This window comes from Pelodiscus sinensis, chromosome 10, assembly GCF_052426305.1.
Source record: "Pelodiscus sinensis isolate ZL-2025 chromosome 10, ASM5242630v1, whole genome shotgun sequence".
In the NCBI taxonomy this organism is placed as follows: Eukaryota; Metazoa; Chordata; order Testudines; family Trionychidae; genus Pelodiscus; species Pelodiscus sinensis.
This window is the reverse complement of record NC_143061.1, coordinates 38,978,081-38,998,008: the sequence shown is the minus strand read 5'-3', so window position 1 is coordinate 38,998,008 and position 19,928 is coordinate 38,978,081. Positions and strand designations below refer to the sequence as shown.

The 19,928-nt window shown below is 38.9% G+C and overlaps 1 protein-coding gene across 16 annotated transcripts in view; it reads right to left on the bottom strand.

Annotated features, from left to right (window-relative positions):
• Window positions 1-19,928, bottom strand: part of DOCK10 (dedicator of cytokinesis 10) — a 258,333-nt gene that overhangs the window by 51,885 nt on the left and 186,520 nt on the right. For all 16 annotated transcript variants that reach the window (XM_075937572.2, XM_075937573.2, XM_075937576.2 and 13 more), the window contains exons 25-34: window positions 16,610-16,679; window positions 12,456-12,569; window positions 11,135-11,206; window positions 10,881-11,027; window positions 9,911-9,994; window positions 6,608-6,704; window positions 4,407-4,451; window positions 2,466-2,641; window positions 2,240-2,356; window positions 572-683 (exon numbers count right to left, since the gene is read on the bottom strand). In XM_075937572.2, coding sequence (XP_075793687.2) covers window positions 572-683; window positions 2,240-2,356; window positions 2,466-2,641; window positions 4,407-4,451; window positions 6,608-6,704; window positions 9,911-9,994; window positions 10,881-11,027; window positions 11,135-11,206; window positions 12,456-12,569; window positions 16,610-16,679 — 1,034 coding nt within the window. The remainder of the gene's footprint in view (window positions 1-571; window positions 684-2,239; window positions 2,357-2,465; window positions 2,642-4,406; window positions 4,452-6,607; window positions 6,705-9,910; window positions 9,995-10,880; window positions 11,028-11,134; window positions 11,207-12,455; window positions 12,570-16,609; window positions 16,680-19,928) is intronic.

The window sequence follows — 19,928 nt, the reverse complement described above, 5'->3', positions numbered from 1 at the left end:
GGCTTGATCCAAAGCTCGCTGACGTCAGTGGAAAGACACTCTGATTTCAGTGGGCTTTGAAGTGGGCCTTACATGAAGTAAACAATGTTAATTGTGTTTCTTCCCCTCTATTATATTTTGAAAAAATAAAAATGATTTCTTTATTACAAATTCATACCTGCAACATGGCATGTAATGGCTTCTTCGGAGCATGACTTTTTGATGTGCCTGGCATACATGTGAAAAAAGTGGCAACTCCCCCTTCATGAGATTTTAGAATGACAGGAAAATGGGGCAATCGCAAGACCACATTCATGCACAGGGATGAATAAAAGGCTAAAGGCAAGGTTGGCATCTTCATCCGAGGCAATATGATAAAGGAAATCAATGAAAGTAGGGTAGCTTTAGAAGAGAAATAAAATGGATCCAAAAATATAGAAAGGAGGAAAAACACAGCATTGCTTATTTTCTAGTATATAACACAAATGGGTGAATGATACTATTATCCATGCGATAGGCTTTTCAGCAGGAAGCACAATGGGGGTGAAATACACAGACATCTCTGTGTGCATTACCAGCACTCCTTAAGTACCTGCTATAGAGTTCAGGACATCTTTGGAGAAAGACGTATCCACAGAGTTTGCATGTTTCATTGTTGTTTGACTCTGAAATCCTCCTGCAGTGCTCAAGTCATCCCTAGATCCCTGCATTTCAAAGTGGGCAGAAATAAAAATTCAGCTACAGAATATCACTTTTTTCCAAACTTACACTCGGTCTGTTCATTAATTTTATAATTACAGTATATCTGATGTGACTGCTGAGAGATTGGGCTTAAAAACCTACTTTCAGCTCTTCAGATAAGGCAGCCAGAAGAGTTCAAGGTTTACCATCATACAGTGGGTAACAATGTAAAATATGAAACCCTCTCATAAGCAGAGCTGAATATGAGAGATCAAGTCTAAAAGTGTGATTTCTTCTTAAACCAATTACCTACATGTCAGAAAAAAAGGGTATTTTAATATGACTAGTAATTATCTAGCAAAGCAGGTTGGCTTGCAGAAAACTGTGGAGGGCAATAGCATCTTGCTCTGTTTTTGGAGACTGAATATGGTCATATAAATAACATATCTAATCTCCTTAATAGCAGAGGCAAACCACAAATGCATTCTTAAAAACAATACTCCGACCAGGTGATTTATAGAGTAGTGCTGAGCCAGATTTTGATCTCTGCCACACAGGTGTAAATTCTACTCTATTGAAGCCAAGAAAGTAACTCCAGATTTCTACCAGAGAACTGAGATCAGTATCTGGTCCATTGTGATTAACCTGAGAAGCTGCAGCCCCATGCTGAATAGAGATTGACTAAGAGCATGTCTTCACTACCTCTGGATCGACAGACAGCAGGGGTCAATTTATTGTGTCTACATATGATAAATCAACAGCTGAGCACTCTCCCATCAACTATGGTACTCCACCAAAATGAGAACAGTAATTGTAGTCAATGGGAAAGTGACAACTGCCGATTTACTGTTCTGAAGATACCAGGGTAAGCAGGTCTAAGTACATTCACTTCAGCTATGTTACTAAAGTAGCTGAAGTTGTGTAACTTAGGTCAATGGCCCACAGCGATATAGACAAAGGAAAGGTTAAAGAAAGCACCTGTCAGACTTCTCTCGGAACTTTCCTACTGCACTTTTTTTAGCGTGCATCCCACAGAATATATCTTAAACCTTCATGGTCAAAGTCCTCATCTTGCTCACATTTATGCATGTGCTTAAATTTATGCATGAGGCTGTTCCCATTGGCACCAAATGGAATACTCTTGTGCATAGAGTTAAGCACATGCACAAGTGTCTGTAGCAGCAGAACTGAAGGTTGTACTGAAGTACCAGAGATTTCCTACCATGTCCTCTTCTTCTCAGGAGCAAGAACAGCCTCATCACTAGGGCCACCTACAGCAAAACCACCACTGCTCTTTGTGAACCTGAACTTGTGGGTGTTGTTTGCAAAGCTGCCACTTACAGCAATCTCAGCATGAAACTCAAACCTTTCTTCCTTCCCACTCTCACCTCTCCCTTCCCCATAATTCTCATGATATGCCTGCTCCCTTTTTTATTGTGTTTCTGGAACCCTAATCTGAAAATATTCAGTCCCTTTTATTGTTGTGGATGGCCTCCCCTTTTGTTAATGCTAGAGAAAGTAACAGATATCAACACTACAATTATCCATATGAAAATTCTGAAAAATTGCATTAAGTTACCTGATTGGATGTATTTATATTGAAAATAAACATATCCTTCATATAAATCCTTGGCATATTGTCCAAAAGCATGCCATACAGGGGCATGTACAGATTTGCTATTTGAGCCTGTTTATCCTGGGGGAGGGAGGAATGAAAGAAACAAAACATTTTAAATTGGGGAGTGAGTAATCTTCAAATGTATTGCACTGTATGAAAATATCAGTGGAAAGAATAACTCACTTACCTGGCCTGCATATCGATCATCAAATGAATGTTTTGCCATTAGGTTTTTAAGCACAGCCAAAGCCAAGTGCCTAATATCCTGGTCTTCTTGCAGGGCAAAGCCAACCTCCCGAAGCAGTAACCCAATTAAAAAATGTTTATGGCAAAATTCATTGGTCAGGGTGTATTCTGGAATCTCTGTATCAAAACAGAAAATGATCTCATTTTGTTCTTAACGGAATGATGTTAATCTACAGTCCAGAAATAAAACTTTTGACAAAAATTCTCCAGGTGGGCCTATTTCATTGTTCCACATTGGAGTGTAAAGTAATGCACATCGGGAAATTAACCCCAACTATAGGTACAGTATGATGGGGGCTAATTTGGCTACGACAAATCAGGAAAGAGATCTTGGAGTTATCGTGGACAGTTCTCTGAAAACTTCCACACAGTGTGCAGCGGCGGTCAAAAAGGCAAATAGGATGCTAGGAATTATTAAGAACGGGATAGAAAATAAGACCCAGAATATCTTACTGCCCCTGAATAAAACTATGGTACGCCCACATCTTGAATACTGTGTACAGATGTGGTATCCTCACCTCAAAAAAGATATTTTGGGCTTGGAAAGGGTTCAGAAAAGGGCAACTAAAATGATTAGGGGTTTGGAACGGGTCCCATATGAGGAGAGGTTAAAGAGACTGGGACTTTTCAGTTTAGAAAAGAGGAGGCTGAAGGGGGATATGATAGAGGTCTATAAAATCATGAGTGGTGTGGGGAGAGCGGATAAAGAAAAGTTCTTCATTAGTTCCCTAAATAGAAGAACTAGAGGACACCAAATGAAATTAATGGGTAGCAGGTTTAAAACTAATAAAAGAAAGTTCTTCTTCATACAGCGTGTAGTCAACCTGTGGAACTCCTTGCCAGAGGAGGCTGTGAAGGCTAGGACTATAATAGAGTTTAAAGAGAAGCTAGATAATTTCATGGAGGTTAGGTCCATAAAAGGCTATTAGCCAGGGGATAAAATGGTGTCCTTGGCCTCTGTTTGTCAGAGGCTGGAGAGGGATGGCAGGAGACAAATCGCTTGATCATTGTCTTCGGTCCACCTTCTCTGGGGCACCTGGTGCTAGCCACTGTCGGCAGACAGGATACTGGGATAGATGGACCTTTGGTCTGACCCAGTACGGCCGTTCTTATGTTATGTTCTTATGAGCGACCCATCTAACCACACACCTGGGATATACAGGGTTTCACAGAAGGCTAAATCCATCTTAGCTCATGTGCGAGTTTCAGAGACTTCAAATTAACAAATATCAACAACAAATACTTCTTAAGCTTATGGAGTTTGTATAATTTATAAATGAATGATGATCTATACCTACTGTTCTTCCCACCTGAGGGTCTCAGAGTGATTTACAAACACCAAATAAGTCTTCAAACACCTTTTAAGGCACAGCATCAGTATTATGCCCATATTATAACTGAAGATACTGAGACACAGATATCCAAACATCTTATTGTCAGACAATTTAAACGACTCCTCCAAGGTAACACCACAATTAGTGATAGAGCTGGGAAAAATCAAAACTCCTCACGCTGTTTTCTCTGTTCCCTGCTAACACTCCATATGTAATGCTGTAAGGCTATGTCTACACTATAGCATTATTTCGGGATACCAGAGGTATCCGGAAATACCTACCCCATGTCTCAATAGCAAGCCTGTTATTTTGAAATATAACGGGCTTACTATTCTGATGTTCCTGTAAACCTCATTCCACAAGGAGTAAGGAACATTTCAGAACAGTGGGTTATTTTGAAATTTGGTACTCTGTAGACAGTGCCAAATTACAAAATAAGCTATTTTGAAATAAGATTGAAATGAGACACAATTTGCATAGCACAAATTGTGTATCTTATTTCAACCTATGGTGTAGTGTAGATGCACACTAAGAAATTAGGCTCTTACCTGATGCATGATATTCCTGCGTTGATTCTGAAGGTGTCACAGGATCTTGATTTATCATCATAAAAAACAAACAAACAAACAAACAAAAGCAGGATTCATGCATTTTTACTAAATCAAATTAATGATCTTATGATGTGGGAAAAGTATATTTATTCCCCCTCCCTTGTTGCTTAATCCTAAAGTCATCAAATTCAACAGAAAGGTTACTATTGGCTTCAGTGTGCTTTAGATTAAGTTCTTGGATAATTGTCTGTTTTGTTTATAATGGATGCATGATAAACAAGGGGTTTTTAATTCAATTTGACATAGTAGAATAGGTAACCATGAGATCCATTTCAGGTTTTTTTAAGAGAGTCGTCTCTATGTAGGCAGACATTTTAACATTTGTCAAGTCACCCTAGCCAAGAGATTTAGATAGCAAATTCTCACAGAATAATTTAGAAACGTGAAATCATGGTGTTTGATCCACAAGATATACACTGGAAAAAGTGACTTTGACTGAAGGCAGTTCAACCAAATGTGACTGAAATAGCACTCCCCTCCGACTAAAATATTAATACACTAACACACGATAATAAGGAATAATTAATACTTTTCATTTCTGTCAAGCCTGTTATGTGAAAATCTGTTTACCAGATTTTTCATCACAGCTCAGTGAGGAAAGTACAGCATCATCCTTTTGCTGATGAGGAAACTAACACACGCAAGGAAACAGGCACACGCTCAGGGAGGTACTACACTCATGCTCAGCACCTTGCAGGATTCAATTCTAAGTGACTTGCCTTCGGGCAAACAAGAGAACTGGGAATTGAGCCTGGGGTGAAATCCAGGTTTTACTAAAGTCAACAGCAAAACCTCTCAATCATGCAGTTTAATCACAAAACCATGCTAAAGAAGCTGCTCCTCCCACTGTAAAGAAAGATGAGGAGCATGTTCCTCTCTTAGGGTATGTCTACACTGCACCCTAGTTCGAACTAGGGTGGCTAATGTAGGCATTCGAAGTTGCAAATGAAGCCCGGGATTTAAATATCCCGGGCTTCATTTGCATCTTGCCGGGTGCCGCCATTTTTAAATCCCCCTTAGTGCGGACTCCTTAGCGGAGTCCGCACTAAGGGGGATTTAAAAATGGTGGCGCCCGGCAAGATGCAAATGAAGCCCGGGATATTTAAATCCTGGGCTTCATTTGCAACTTCGAATGCCTACATTAGCCACCCTAGTTCAAACTAGGGTGGCAGTGTAGACATACCCTTACTCTTTTTTTGCAGAAATGGCTAAGGAAGTGTAAAAGACAGAAATTAGACTGTGCATTATAAAATGGCTCATGCTTGTCTGTGTACATGTCTACACAAGAGTTTGGTAAAGGGGAAAAGGTGTAGTGGTATCAGCCACAAGTAGGAGGCCACACTCACACCATACACACCAAGTTTAGCTTTGGTGGTTAAGTACCTATTGGTAGTGAAACCTACGGGTCAGAACGATAGGTGGTTGGAGATTTACTTCTTTCCATGGATAATTAGCTCACAGATACTAACAACACAATGGCATGACTGGACATTCACCAGATGAACAGGAGCAAAAGAGCCTTTCACCTCCTCAAATAACTGCTTGTTGAACCTCCCCAAATGAAGAGGATACAGCTTCCATCACCTTCACAGCTTTAACTCCCTTCCTTTCTGCTGCACATCCTCTCAAACCTCTTCCAAGTTTCAGTTCTTGCAGTTCCATCTCTCAACCCAGTTTCAGTTTTATTACTGCGCTCTCAGCAAGCACCCTCCAGGTGACTAAACCAAAATTTCGATTAAATGACCCACTTTAGAACTGAATGTGTGTGCATGTTTGGAATGAAAAGAACTAAAGATCAGGAGAAGAGTTCAATGTAGCTTGAAAGCTTGTCTCTTTCACCAACAGCAGATAGTCCAGAAAAGATATCACCTGACTCTCCTTGTCTCATAAATAATCAGACATTTAAATTGGGAGATCTGTATATCATCCTTTGTTAACTATCCATGTCTCTACTATCATATTTAATGTCTAGACTTTATTTTTGGAGAGTTTACAGTATTACCCATGCAACTGGCCTGTGAAACATGTGACAACCAATAGATTTCACAATCTTTAACTACAGGTGGTTGGAGATTTACTCCTTTCCATGGCTAATTAGCTCACAGATACTAATGACACAATGGAAAGTGAGTTATTACCTGGAATGTTTGCAGATCGTATGGGCAGGCACAGAGGAATAAAGTGCTCATGGTGGCAAACTTCTTGAAGAAAGTCAAATTTGTACTGATATAAAATCTGAAACACCACAATATTAAATAACTGGTGTGGACTTTAATGACAACAAGACACAAAATAAAAATTACATTAATATTTATCTTTACCTCAAAATCATATCGTATCAGCCACTGAAAATTAATGGTGCATTATGTAACACTACAGGGCAAAATATGATAAAACACTTGGTTCCCCCTTTCCCAAATGTTATTAGAGGCATTTATCATAACAAAGCTTGCTTTTTTTTGGGTGGATTCCTGTAATTTGATTTCACACTTATCCCATGTAACTTTAACTAAACAACGTATTTAAAGCAGCTGTCACTTTAAAACCACACACTGGCTCCCTTGGAGGGCATATTCTGTTACTTAAACTCTTAGAGGTATAAAGTATCACCTCTATTTCACATTCTTCAGGACTGCAGTAATCATTTCAATAGTCTGTATCATTCACTGACCTAGCACTGTGTACTTACTAAAAATGTACAGGAATTGTATATATTTTCCTTTCCTAACCTTATAACAATGTTTATACAAAGAGAACTATAAAAACTATAACAAAGTGGAAAAATTCCCATCTTGCTGTGTGTGTGCATATTTATCATCGCAGTTTACTAAGAATGAATTCTGTTTAGCAACAGTATTTTGCCTTCCTATATCAGTCGCCTATTCAAAAGCTCCAAGTGCTTTGCAACCATTAATGAATTAAGCTTTTCCGTTCTGATATGAAATAACTATCCCTATTTTACAGATGGGAAACTATCTTGATTGAGGTATTTAGATTCATTTCCTCTTTCCAGAACAGTGTTCTAAGGGATAGCCATGTGAGTCTGAATGTGCATAAACAACAAGAAGTCCTGTAGTACCTTATAGACTAACAGATTTATTGGAGCAGAAGCTTTTGTGGGCAAAGACCCACTTCGTCAGATGCATCTATAAGGTGCCACAGGACTTCTCGTTGTTCATAAGAAACGGTCGCCCAGGATGCAGTAAGCTGATATACCACGTGAAACACTTGTCCCAGTATCTACACGTGTCTGTAAAGGTACAAACATTGGCCCTTCTTAAAGGATGTGAAGGGTCCATGTCACAAGATTTGTCTTTTCATCTCTGCTAGACAGTAGAGCTAAGATGCCACAAGTATAGAAAAGTGTCTAGACCAAAAAGTTTGGAAACTTTGTGGCTCATCAGAACTTTTCAGAACCTGCTGAGTAGAGCTGGTAAGGAAACTTCTATTGAAGTGATTATTTCTCCATGATGCACTGTAGTCATGGTCTGTCAGCCACAGAACTAGGCTGATAAAAGAGAATGGGGGCATAAAACAGCTGAACTAGCACTCCAGCGAGGCATCACGCAGCTCAGGGGAACACAAAGAAATGTTAAAATGAAATGTTACAATATTTCTGAATCCATTTAAAAAAAAATATTTTGGCTTTTTCACTTAATTCAGGATAAAACAAACATCGAAATGCTTAAAATTCCTGTGGGTAGTTTTCAGTGAATCAGCTCTACCATCAAGTTTCAATGACACAGAAAATAAGTTTAGTTGGTGCAAAGTTATGTATTGATACAACCATATATACTATTTCTTCAAATGGTTCAACTTTCTAAGGCTACGACTACACTGTAGCCTTCTTTTGGAAAAGCTTGTGCAAATGAAGCACGGTGTGAAATATCGGCGTGCGTCATTTGCATAATTAATTAGCAGCCATTTTTGCACAAGAGTCTTTTGTGCAAAAAGGAGCTGTGTAGATGGCTCCTTTTTGCGCAAAACCCCCCTCCTGCACAAGAGCCGTTCTTCCTGAAAAAATGAGGAAGAAATGCTCTTGTGCAAGAGGGGTTTTTGCGCAAAAAAGGAGCCATCTACACAGCTCCTTTTTGTGCAAAAGCCCTTTGAGCAAAAGCGGCTGCTAATTAATTATGCTTTTCTGGAAGAAGGCTACAGTGTAGCTGTAGCCCTAAAGGGGAGACTGGGATCAGTAAAAAACATGTGTAAAGAAGCAGTTAAAAACCAAAACATACAGGCCAATGAAGCGTAACCTTCAAAAGTGAATAACTGGCTCTGTTTTTTGCTCTCTAGTTACAAAGGCAGACAAGCCAAGCCACTGAGGATATTTTGGTATTTCCTCAAAGTCATAAGAATCTTTATAACTCATTTTATGCATATTCTTTTTCATTGGCCTCAAGTCTGTTACTTTGGCACATCTGCCTTGGCTCCCCATTGACTCCACTTTCAAATATTCTCTGTCAGACTGTTTGGAAAGGAAGCTAATCTGTGGATATACTTTTATCTTTGAGGATGTGCTAATTTCTGCTATACAGAATGACCAATCTAAGATAATGAACTGTTCTGTTAGCCATTAACTGGATGTTTTAATTAAACATCTGGTTTTTTCTGCTGAAGGCAGTTAGGACTGAAACATGTGGAAACAATTTTCAGCTTATATAGAATTCTTTGCAGATTTATGATCTTCATGTATAGCACAATAACTAAGGGCCTGATTCTGCAGCTGTTTCTCTGATTATGTGAGCGATCTGCATACAGCTTGAAGTACAGTTAAAAAAATTGTGGCTACTTTCACAATGAAAGGTGACAAGTTTGATTCTTTATAATTCATGAGGTTATACTATTCATATAGAACACTAATAAATAGCTGTGAAAAAAATTCATGAATCCAAAAATTTCACTCACTTTTCCTAGAATGACTATTCATTCAAAAATGTGTTCCATGAGTACACTATTATTAGTATTTGCTACTTCCCATATATATTTATCTGATCCAGTTATACAGCAGAAACAAAACCATGTGTGCACTAATCACAATACATAAATAATGAAGAGTATACCAGGCTAGTATGTGAATGAGCCATCCATATTTTGAAAATTAACGATCACGCTATTTCAGTATTTACAAATATATTACAGGAAAATGATCACACAAATAATTTGTTAACCTATATTAGGCTGGCGTCCTGATCGTGGAATGAACTACACATGGGTTGACCTCTATGCATCTACAGATCTCCATCGAGTTCTGTATGGACACAGGAGTCCAGCTGTGTGAAGCTCCTTGCAGGAACAGGACCTAAATTCGTAACACATTATTTATAGTAAATAATGCGATCAGTAATACTTCTGAGCATGGAGTAACTGCAGAATGGATCCTAAGTAGTTTCATCTTGAAAATACTCTGCTACCAAGTCACTTTTAAAAAAGATTACTCATACCTTGTGATCCCCGGGGCTGAACATGTTTACATAGTTGTTGACCAACTTCAATACAAATCCACGATCCATAAATGTAAAACAGTGCTAAGGAAAAAAATAGAATATTCATAATTCTGTATTTACTCCAGTAGCTCAGGGCCAGATTTACCAGTCCAATCTGCCCGCACTGTTCCTTTCCAAGGATGTGCCAGTATAGACCCTTTGTAACAAAGTTAGACCTGACAGCTATATGAGAGTGGTGGAAAGAGGCACATCAGTCTGAGAATGGTGAAGGCCCTTTAATATATGAACTGAGAAGAGGCTACCTCAGCTTAATTAGAGACACCTGATTCCATTTAAAGACTGCTGGGGACCTGCTCCTGTTAAGAGAGTGGGAGGATGGAGGAGAAACCAACTGTGTCAGAGTGAGGGGGCAGCAGGCAGAAAAGGATTTTCCTAGGTAGAGGGCTGCTTCCTCCCATGGGCGAATTCCTGAATTTGCTTCTGTTTGGGGAAGGGCTGGTGAGCAGAAGACAGTCATAGCAAGTCAGTGCTCTGGTGGGAGCAAAGGAATATATGTGTTCTGGAGGGTTTTGGTTGAGAGACCTACCCTGTGAATACAGTAAATAAAACAGAGCAAAGAATTGAAAGCCTCCAAAGCAGGACTGATTTACTCTATCCTCCCAGGGGGACAAATGTGTAGGCTGACACAATGAAAGAGGAGCCTTGCCACATCTTTTTGTGGGATAGATATGTCCGAGTGAGGCTTTTTTTTAGCAGATTTATATGCAGCCATTGGACTCCCACAGAGCCAGTTGCTCACCTAATAGCAGAGAAACAATTATGCCATAAATCAGTGCTGATTCTGCATCTTCAGCCATCATTTGTTTTGATTGCTCTTAGACTATCTCAGACTAGAGGCTGAATATTCCTTACCCTGCATTGACTATGATTCAATAAACGCATGTGCTGTAAGGACTAAACATCTCACCTTAAGAAATCTAGCAATACTGTGGTTTGCATTTTTTGTTTCTTCAGAAGCATCTTTGTGTTTCCAAATAACATGGTCAGATAAGACCATTACCAGTGTGTCTAGTTCCGTCTGGAATGATTCTGGAAATCTCTGTGTTCGAGGAATCTAAGAAAAGCCCAGATCATTACTTCAAAGTACTTTACATGGTTAAATGTATTTATGTAGAAATTAATCTTAAATTTAGTTTATTACATAGTAATGTATATTCTTACCTGTGTTCTGTTTGTATCAACCAAGTATTGTGCCACTGATTTTAAGATAATTGCAAAGAAGAACCAGGAATGCTGTAAAATATTATGGAGAATGTCACGTGATAATATCAGTGCTGAAAAAGAGATTATTTTGGCAGAGAAGGTGGATGAGGCAATATCTTTTATTAGACAAGCAGAGGCCTTGTCTTACTAATACCCTGGGGCCAGAATGGCTGCAACGACTTTGCATAGATAATTCTCTTTAGAGGAATCGTCTGTAGTTCTCAGCAGTGTGCACTGACAATCTACACCATAGAAAAATTAGGCTTGCCATTTAACCATGACAGTATTTAAATCTCTTGGGACTTATCAGCAACTTTAACTTCTTTTTGACTTCATTTGGAAATTGAAGCTGCATAGCACCTTGCTGAATCTGGTACTTGGCAATTGTGACTTTCCCTTTATTAAGAAGGCAGGAGTGAACAATTACATCTTTTAATCTGTATCACGTTTTAGTAAAATCTCTTAATCTCTAGCACATTTTAGTAAAAATATATTTACCTATTAAAAAATGAAGAGTTTACATGGATAATTCATTTAGCAGCGTTGTCCCATGTGTATATACCAAGAATGACTTTGACATTATAACAGCCATTTAATTTCTTGCATATAAAGCACATTATGAGCCAGATTGGCTCCACCTTTTCCAGGTCACTTCAGCCAGTATGAGCTGGGGACTGTCTGGATCAGGACAATTGAGAATCCCCTTGGCATGGGGAAGTTCACAGCTGGAGTAAATCTGAATACTTAGTTCTTATGAGTTCCCTTCCAGTCCTTGAGTGGAGGATATGGCAGAGGTTTGGATGTGTTTGTGGCCAGAGGGCTATCCCACTTATTGGTTAATTTAAAAAAATAGGCAGCTCTTCATGCTTATCAGAATAATGATCTTTTACATTTTGCAGATTACAAATCAATAGTAATTTAATTAAAATCATATTATTTGAATATAGATTCTATTTATAAATATGTATCTCAGCTGTGTTTCCCAGATAATATTTTGTGAAGTTAAAAAAAAATCACCCTTAACATTCTGCTTCTCACTGTATTGTGTAAGAATCATATTTTTCACCATGGCTGTACAATAAGAGAAAGGAAATCCAGAAGGAGGAATTACACAATGTAAAATCACCATGTACTAGGCATTGGCTTATGTTGAGAATTCACAATATTACAACAAGAAAGCTTGATAAATCTGAAGGATTATTACAGGCAAAGTGCACGGAGAAAGAGAGAGAAGGAAGCTGAAGCAGAAATTGTGATAATATTGAAATGCTTTATTCACCTTTAAAACATGTTTCACTGTTACTTGATCATTTGATTTCAAAAGGCCAGTCACATTCGTAGCAAGCTCCTCATGAACAGTCCTTTCTTCACATGACTTGGTCTTGAACACATACTGAAGAAAAAATCAACAATAGTAATGTAAAAACTTATAGAATCCCAGCAAGAGTTGGTGGTGCATAAGCAACACATCTTCTAAGAAGAGCAGTAGTGCTGATCTTTGCCTGCCAAAATATCTTGACAGAAAAAAAAAAGAAGCAATATAAAGCCTAGTTTACTGAATAACAATGGGTATGTCTACACTGCAGAGCTTTTCCGGAAAAACAGCCATTTTTCTGGAAAAACTACTCTTATGTCCACACTGCTATTGTGTTCTTTCGACAGAAAGTCGAAAAAACTGAAGGGCTTCCGACAGGGGTAAACCTCTTTCTACGAAGAAGCCACCTTTTTTTGAAAAAGTTTTTTCAGAAAAAGGCATGTGTGGATGCAGAAGAAGTAGTTTTTTCGAAAGAAGAGGCCTCCAGGAAAAAGCACGGGTGCCCTGGTGGCCACTCCATCCACAGTAATCACAACTGAAATGTGAGGTAGCATACAATCAATGTGGACACTATCTTTCAAAAAAGCACGTCGCTTTTTCGTTGTGCTTTGCTGTGTAGGCGCGCTCTTTCTAAAAAAGTTTTTTCGGAAGATCTCTTCCAAAAAAGGTTCTTCCGAAAGAAGCTTTCAGTCTAGACATAGGCAACGATACATAACCTTCTCCTATTGAATATGAATTTTAAGCAGTACTCCCCACTACTTTCAATTTGATTTGAATAAAAGGGAATTCCTGCTTAAAAACCACTGGCATGATATAGATTATCTTTTTCATTAGTGCGCCACACATCAGAACCTGATTCTTTTGAACTGCCTTTCACGCCACTTCAGCAGAAAAGGAAGAACAATATACATGTAGGGGAAGAAAGGAGGGTTTTCACCCACCTAATCAAGCTCATATTTGCCTTGTTCCTTTCTTCCAATGGCAACAGCTTACTTGGTAGCAACTCTTCATCCTGAAAGGGGTAGAGCACCCACTAGAATGGACAGAAGCCCTTTACATGCGTAAAAATTTATGCGGAGCCCCAGCGGTCCACTGATTGTATGTGTTGTACTCCTGCGGAGCCCCAGCGGTCCACTGATTGTATGTGTTCTATCTATCGATGTTTCCAGTTTGTCAATCTCATTGAGCCCCTGGAGATGTCTCGTGGAGCCCTGGGGCTCTGTGGAGCACAGTTTGAGAAACACTGTTCTATGAGAAAGAGAGCGAGTGAGCAAGGGAGCACAGTCTGCCCTAAAATAGCCAAGAGCCTGGCACTCATAATAGCATCTGTGGGACCTAGATTTAAGCTCTTGAGTCTTCCAATCATAGGTGAGTGCCCTCGCCACCAGGTTATTGGCTATTTTGGCTCTTGCTGACAAGGAATTCTATCCTGCACGTGTGAAATGTTTCTCAACGAACCTGTCATTGGAGAAGGCACAGTACCGGAAAAAGTTTAATTTTCAACATAAAACTCTTTCATTGAAAAATTACTGACCAGTGCTGCTCAAGAGAGACAATTTTTTCCCAATGGACTTCAAACTAGTATCAGAACACCTCACAATCTGGAATGCTTTTCTCCTCTCAACACCCCTGTGAGATAGCACTACCCCACCTCCTTTTTAAAAACAGATAAAACTGAAGGCAAGAAAGTGCTATGGATAAGATTTTCAAAGATATTTTGGTCCCTAATAGAATTTTCAAACGTGCCTGAGCATGTTACATGCCTAACACCCATTGAAATCAATGATTAGGCACATTTGAAAATCCCACTGAGATCTGCATCTTTAGGCATAGAAACACTTTTGAAAATCTGGCCCTACATGACTTGCCCAAGGTCACACAGGAAGGTTGAAGCACAGCAGGGACTTGAATCCTCTCTACTCAGAGTTAGGTTAGAATAATGAGGTACCACAACATGTTTAAGATTCTGTTACTGAGCTGAAGTGTGCAATGAAAAGTGAGGATTTGTCCATATACTGCAGCATGCTCGTGGCAGCATGTGATGCAGCAGCTGTTATTTGCATATGCATCAACTCATTTTAAGTGCTGCTGAAATATAACGTATCAGAGGGGTAGCCGTGTTAGTCTGGATCTGCAAGAGTGACAAGGAGTCCTGTGGCACCTTATAGACCAATACATCTGGTAGTCTATAAGGTACCACATGACTTCTTGTTGCTGAAATATAAAGTGGCTGAACCCTTCTTTGGCTTTTCACTATTACATTGTCAGAATGCTGAGCAGTACAATATTTCAGTCCACTGTGTTTTTAGACTATTCAAATACACTCACCTGAAAGTTACACAGAATTGTATTCTACTCTCAGTTATATCACTGCAAGTTCAAATATTTGCATTAGACTCAGAGAAACTTTGGATTTACATCACTGTAACTGATATCAGAATGTGGGTCATGGAATATTAAAAAATATCCTTTTAAAGGATATAAAGTACATAAAAATGAAGTATGAAGATATTTTGCATGTTGTAGAAGTTAGTCCAGCAACATTTAGCTTCACTGGGCTTGAAAGAGTCTTTGATTTCTTTCTTAGTAGAACTTGTCTCATATTTCATTATTCTGTTCATAAAGATCTGAGAGCTTCAGTTAATGGTGTGCATATCTCTTTTGATTTCACTGGCCCTGAAGGGCAGTTTTTTATCTTTTATGTTGCATAAATTTCATTCAATAGATTATAGTTATTATTAGACTTTGTGAAAGCCTCCCTTGTTTCAGGATAATTCAGCATGTCATTCACAGATTTATAAATCCATATATATGTCACTTATAACTTATTTTCATAACTTTTGAAAAGGTGAGACTTTCTTTTTTTAATATCTGACATGTTCTATATCTGTTTGAGCATCACTGACATGAGTGGACAAAAAGAAAACTTCTATGCATGGAGAAGTGAGAGCAAAGAATTACTAATTTTCTTTTTTCTCTTCTGACAAGTTTTAAATACTATAGATTCTCCTTTGTTCATTCTGAGATGAATGACTAAATGTAGTAGGTAAAAAATAAGATATATGAAATCATTGCAGAATGATTGATATCTCTGCAGGTGATTCAACTATACTGTCAAATGCTTGATTAATCTAGTAAAATATGGGTATACATTTTCCAAAATCTGAGGATGAGTTTTTACTTACAAAATACATTCCATTATTAAGCACCTCATGTTAGGTTGTTATTTCAATAAACTATTCCCTCTGTAAGTGTCTGCAAGCACACTTAAATTGCAGCCCTTGGCATGTGCTGTGAGTACCATTGTGGCCTTTGGGGCTTCCAAAGTTGAGTAACCCTGGTCTAGATGTACACTAAATGAATATAGACATAAGCCATCTTTCCCCAAACAAGAATTAGATGGAAGAAACTGATCAAGCAGTGCATAATTACAAAAATGTGCAAGGATCCATGCCAGAAAATAAAGTATTTCACATCACAGAACCAGGTACAAATATATAATTACTTGGAGAGAAAAAAATATATCCTGAGAAAACTTTAGAAGGCTAAGAATATATAATAGAAGAAACATACAGCAATCTGCAAACACAAAAGCTTTCAGAAACACCTCTTCAGTAAAAATTATCGCTAAGCATCACTTGACCATTTGTAATGTGTTAACTGCTATTGGAGAAATGCCTTGTATATATACAATGCACATAGCTAGTCAATATGATAAAACTATCTAATGTGAATGATGCAAAATACATCCTTGAACTTTACATAAATCTATCAAACCTAGATTCTTATATGGCCCCCTACCATTATATGTGAGCACATCACAGGCTTTAAAGTATGCATCCTATAAACACTGCTGTGTGCATCTCTGTTAGCCTCAATTCCCCTCTATAAGAATGGAGTTAAGTGATTGCCCAATGTTAAACAGGCAGTCTGTGGCAGAGCAGGGAATGAAAACTGGGTCTCCCAAGTCCATGCTAGTGCCCTAATCACTGCACCATCTAAAGAGGCAGAAGGCAGATGTTCAAATACTGGAAAAACTACTAGAAAGGAAGAAAGAGAAAGCAGAAATAATGTGCAGCATACAGCAGACGATCAAAGGTCAATTGGATATTTCATACCTTTACATAAGAATGGACACAGTATTCTAGTTGCTCTTCATGGCACTTGGCAACAATGTCAGTAAGAACCCTAGAGAAGAAAGGTAATAAGCAATCTTTCAGCATGAAGCAGAAAATACATCTTTACACACATTACATTTTATCACACTGTTGTACAGATTCAAAACTATCCATTATGTGTCTGATCCATGCAATTAATAGTCTGTGCCCATGTGGAACTCATTGACTTCATGGGCACTTTATCTTGGTACAGAACCCTGCTTGTATGGGGCACAATGGTAAATCAGGGCCTTATTCTAAAAAGTTACTGCTATTCTAACGAAATACACCCAGTTAAAACAATGTTAACAGTTGTGATGTTGGTGTTAAATGAGCCTACAAATCACTGGAGGACACTTCAACATTTATATGGATCTGGGAATATTATGAAGAAGTTACAAGGAAGGGAATTAGAGAGAGTGTAAATGAAGTTGGGAATCAAAGTCTATTGAAAGCTATTGTGTCAGAATTTCTATCCTAACCTTTCAGGGCTTAGAAGTCTGGCAAAGGGACACTTAGAAGGGAAGGGTTCTGCGGTGGGGTGTACAAACCCCACACAAGGCCAGAAGGGGTTAAAGAGCAACTTTGGCTCGGGCAACTCAGCTCCATGCCAACTTTGTAGATGAGCCTTAAAGGGAAAAGAGCCCAGCCTGGGGTGGTAGACAGACCTCACCCTCAGGAGCCAGGAAGGAACGTAGCAGAGAGCCAAGCTAGCTTTAGTTGCTTGTGCACACAAAACTGTAGGGCAGGAGACTGGATGATCTGGGTATGACAGAGAAGATGTTGCTGCTTTTTGCTTCTGTTAAGCTAGTTTCCTTTCCTTTCTTGCCTTGAGAACTAGGAGCAGCACCCTGGAGCAGAAGCCCCCCTCCTCACACTATGAACTCCCAAGGGAAAGGGGGGCTAATGTGGCGAGTAGTCTGTGGAAGAAGCAAGAGATCTGACCATATGCTGTAAGGATCCCTGGGTTAAAACACAGAATAGAGGGAGGGACCGGATTAATCTACAACCTCACTGAGAAAATTAGCAGAAAGACCCCAAACACTAGAGGCCAGAATGACTACTGGGTTTGGAGCAGGTCCAGTGTGAGGTCCTGGACTAATGGGTGAAAAATCTTGTTTTACCCCAAAAAGGGTCAGAGTAAAGATAACGGAGCCAGAGGGCCGGGTCACAAGGCAAAAGGAACCACTGGTGAAGCTGGATGACAGGACTACAGAGCAAAAGCCTTGCACAGGCAGCACACTGACTGGTAAGTCACTTTGCCAGAGGCACCCTCTCTGTATGCAGTTAAACCTGCACCAGTGACCATGTTTTTTTGAGAGCTCCCTCTTTTTAACATATCACCCCATGAAATTCACAAAGGTACTGAACATAAGTCTGCTCCATCTTTATTAGAACATGTCTCCTGTTAGGTACCTCCTCCCCCCGATTCTTTGAGCACTTCAGGCAAGATACATTCTATTTATTCTGCAAAATGTAAAAATAAATAGCCAATGTTTATATGGCAAGAATGAAAACAAAATTAGTGCAGCAGCTCTCAAATGTTAAGACCTAGTGGACCATATTCCAAACTTAAAATTATTTGGTGTATATGTTAATTAGTATTCCTATCATGGATTCTTAATTATATGTTAATTAGTATTACTATCATGGAGGATATGAGATAGGTCTATAAAATCATGACTGGTGTGAAAAAAGTAAATAAGGAAAAGTTATTTACTTATTCTCACAATATAAGAACTAGGGGTCACCAAAGGAAATTAACTGGCAGCAGGTTTAAAACAAACAAAAGGAAGTTTTTCTTCACTCAGCACACAGTCAGTCTCTGGAACTTCTTGCCAGACAATGTGGCAGAGGCTAGGACTTTAACAGGGTTCAAAAAAGAGCTAGATAGATTCACAGAGGTTAGGTCCATCAATGGCTATTAGCCAGGAGGATAGGAATGGTATCCCTAGCCTCTGTTTGTCTGGAAAATATGTGACAGAAGAGGGATCACATGAGGATTACCTGTTGTGGTCCCTCCCTCTGGGGCATCTGGTATTGGCCACTGTTGGCAGACAGGATACTGAGCTAGATAGACCGTTGGTCTGACCCAGTATGATCATTCTTAAGTTCTTATTCTGATAAACCAATCCATGCACCACAGTGTTTACAACTACTGATCTAGTTTTTTAGATGTTTTCCGTGTACTCCTGCAATAGGATCCAAAAAAAAAGCCGCTATTTTTTACATTGTTTTGCAAACCATTTCTCATTGTAATTAGTACTCCTTGGAAAATAAATAATTGAGCAAATTATTTGCTAAGATTCTAGTCATTCAGTCCTTACTCATCTGATATCAACCTGAATTTTGGCAGAATAATGACTACATTATTGGATCCCCAGGAAAATCAGTAATCAAGACAAAAGTACAAAGAAAATATTTTTTTCACAATTATGAACAGTTTTGAGTTTTTTTCTATAGTTTTTAACTTGTTCAACCCCAGGTATTTCAAGTTATTCAAAACAAAATACAATGTGTGTACATGTACAGCGATCAAACAATGAAAGACATGCACAGAATTTTGCTAGTTCACAGCTGTGCACATTGCTATTGACATCAGCAATGTTGTTACAGAGCCAGTACCCAGATAATCACTGAAAAGTCATTTTCTACCAGGTGGGTGGATAGCCAAGTATTTAAGCATAAAAAAGGCTGTCCTTCCAGTCTCTAGACCAACTTTATTACTGCCTCATTTTCCAGGTACCCCAATTTATACTAACTCTGGAAAAACCATCTATTCCCCAGTTGGCATTGGAGTTAATTAATTAGGTGGTTGGGATCATAGGAGAAGGTTTGATATCCTCCTTTTGGAGACTGAGTATATCACCACTGGGATAAGCTCAGCCTTTGCCAGCCAGGGAAATTGCACTGCTAAATTAATTCCAGACATAATTTCCTATTCGTGGAAATTCAGGACCTGAAAACCTTTGAAGTGTTGAGCATTGTAAACGCCTATTAAAGTTAACTCAAGGAATCCAGCATCAGGAACCTGAAGTCTTACAATAAATCTCCCTTCAACAGTTAAGCAGGGCAAACCAGTTTCAGTAAATATATAAAGTATATTAACAGCACTTAGAAACACAATGGGACTGCTGAGGATTAAGTTGTGTTTGTCTTCTGGTTACTCCCCAGGCATTAATTGCTGGGGAAAGGCCAACAGAGAGAAGTCTATGGAGTACAACGTCCTTTTCAGCGCATCTGCTGGAAATTACCTCATTCTCTTTTTCTGTTTTCAGGG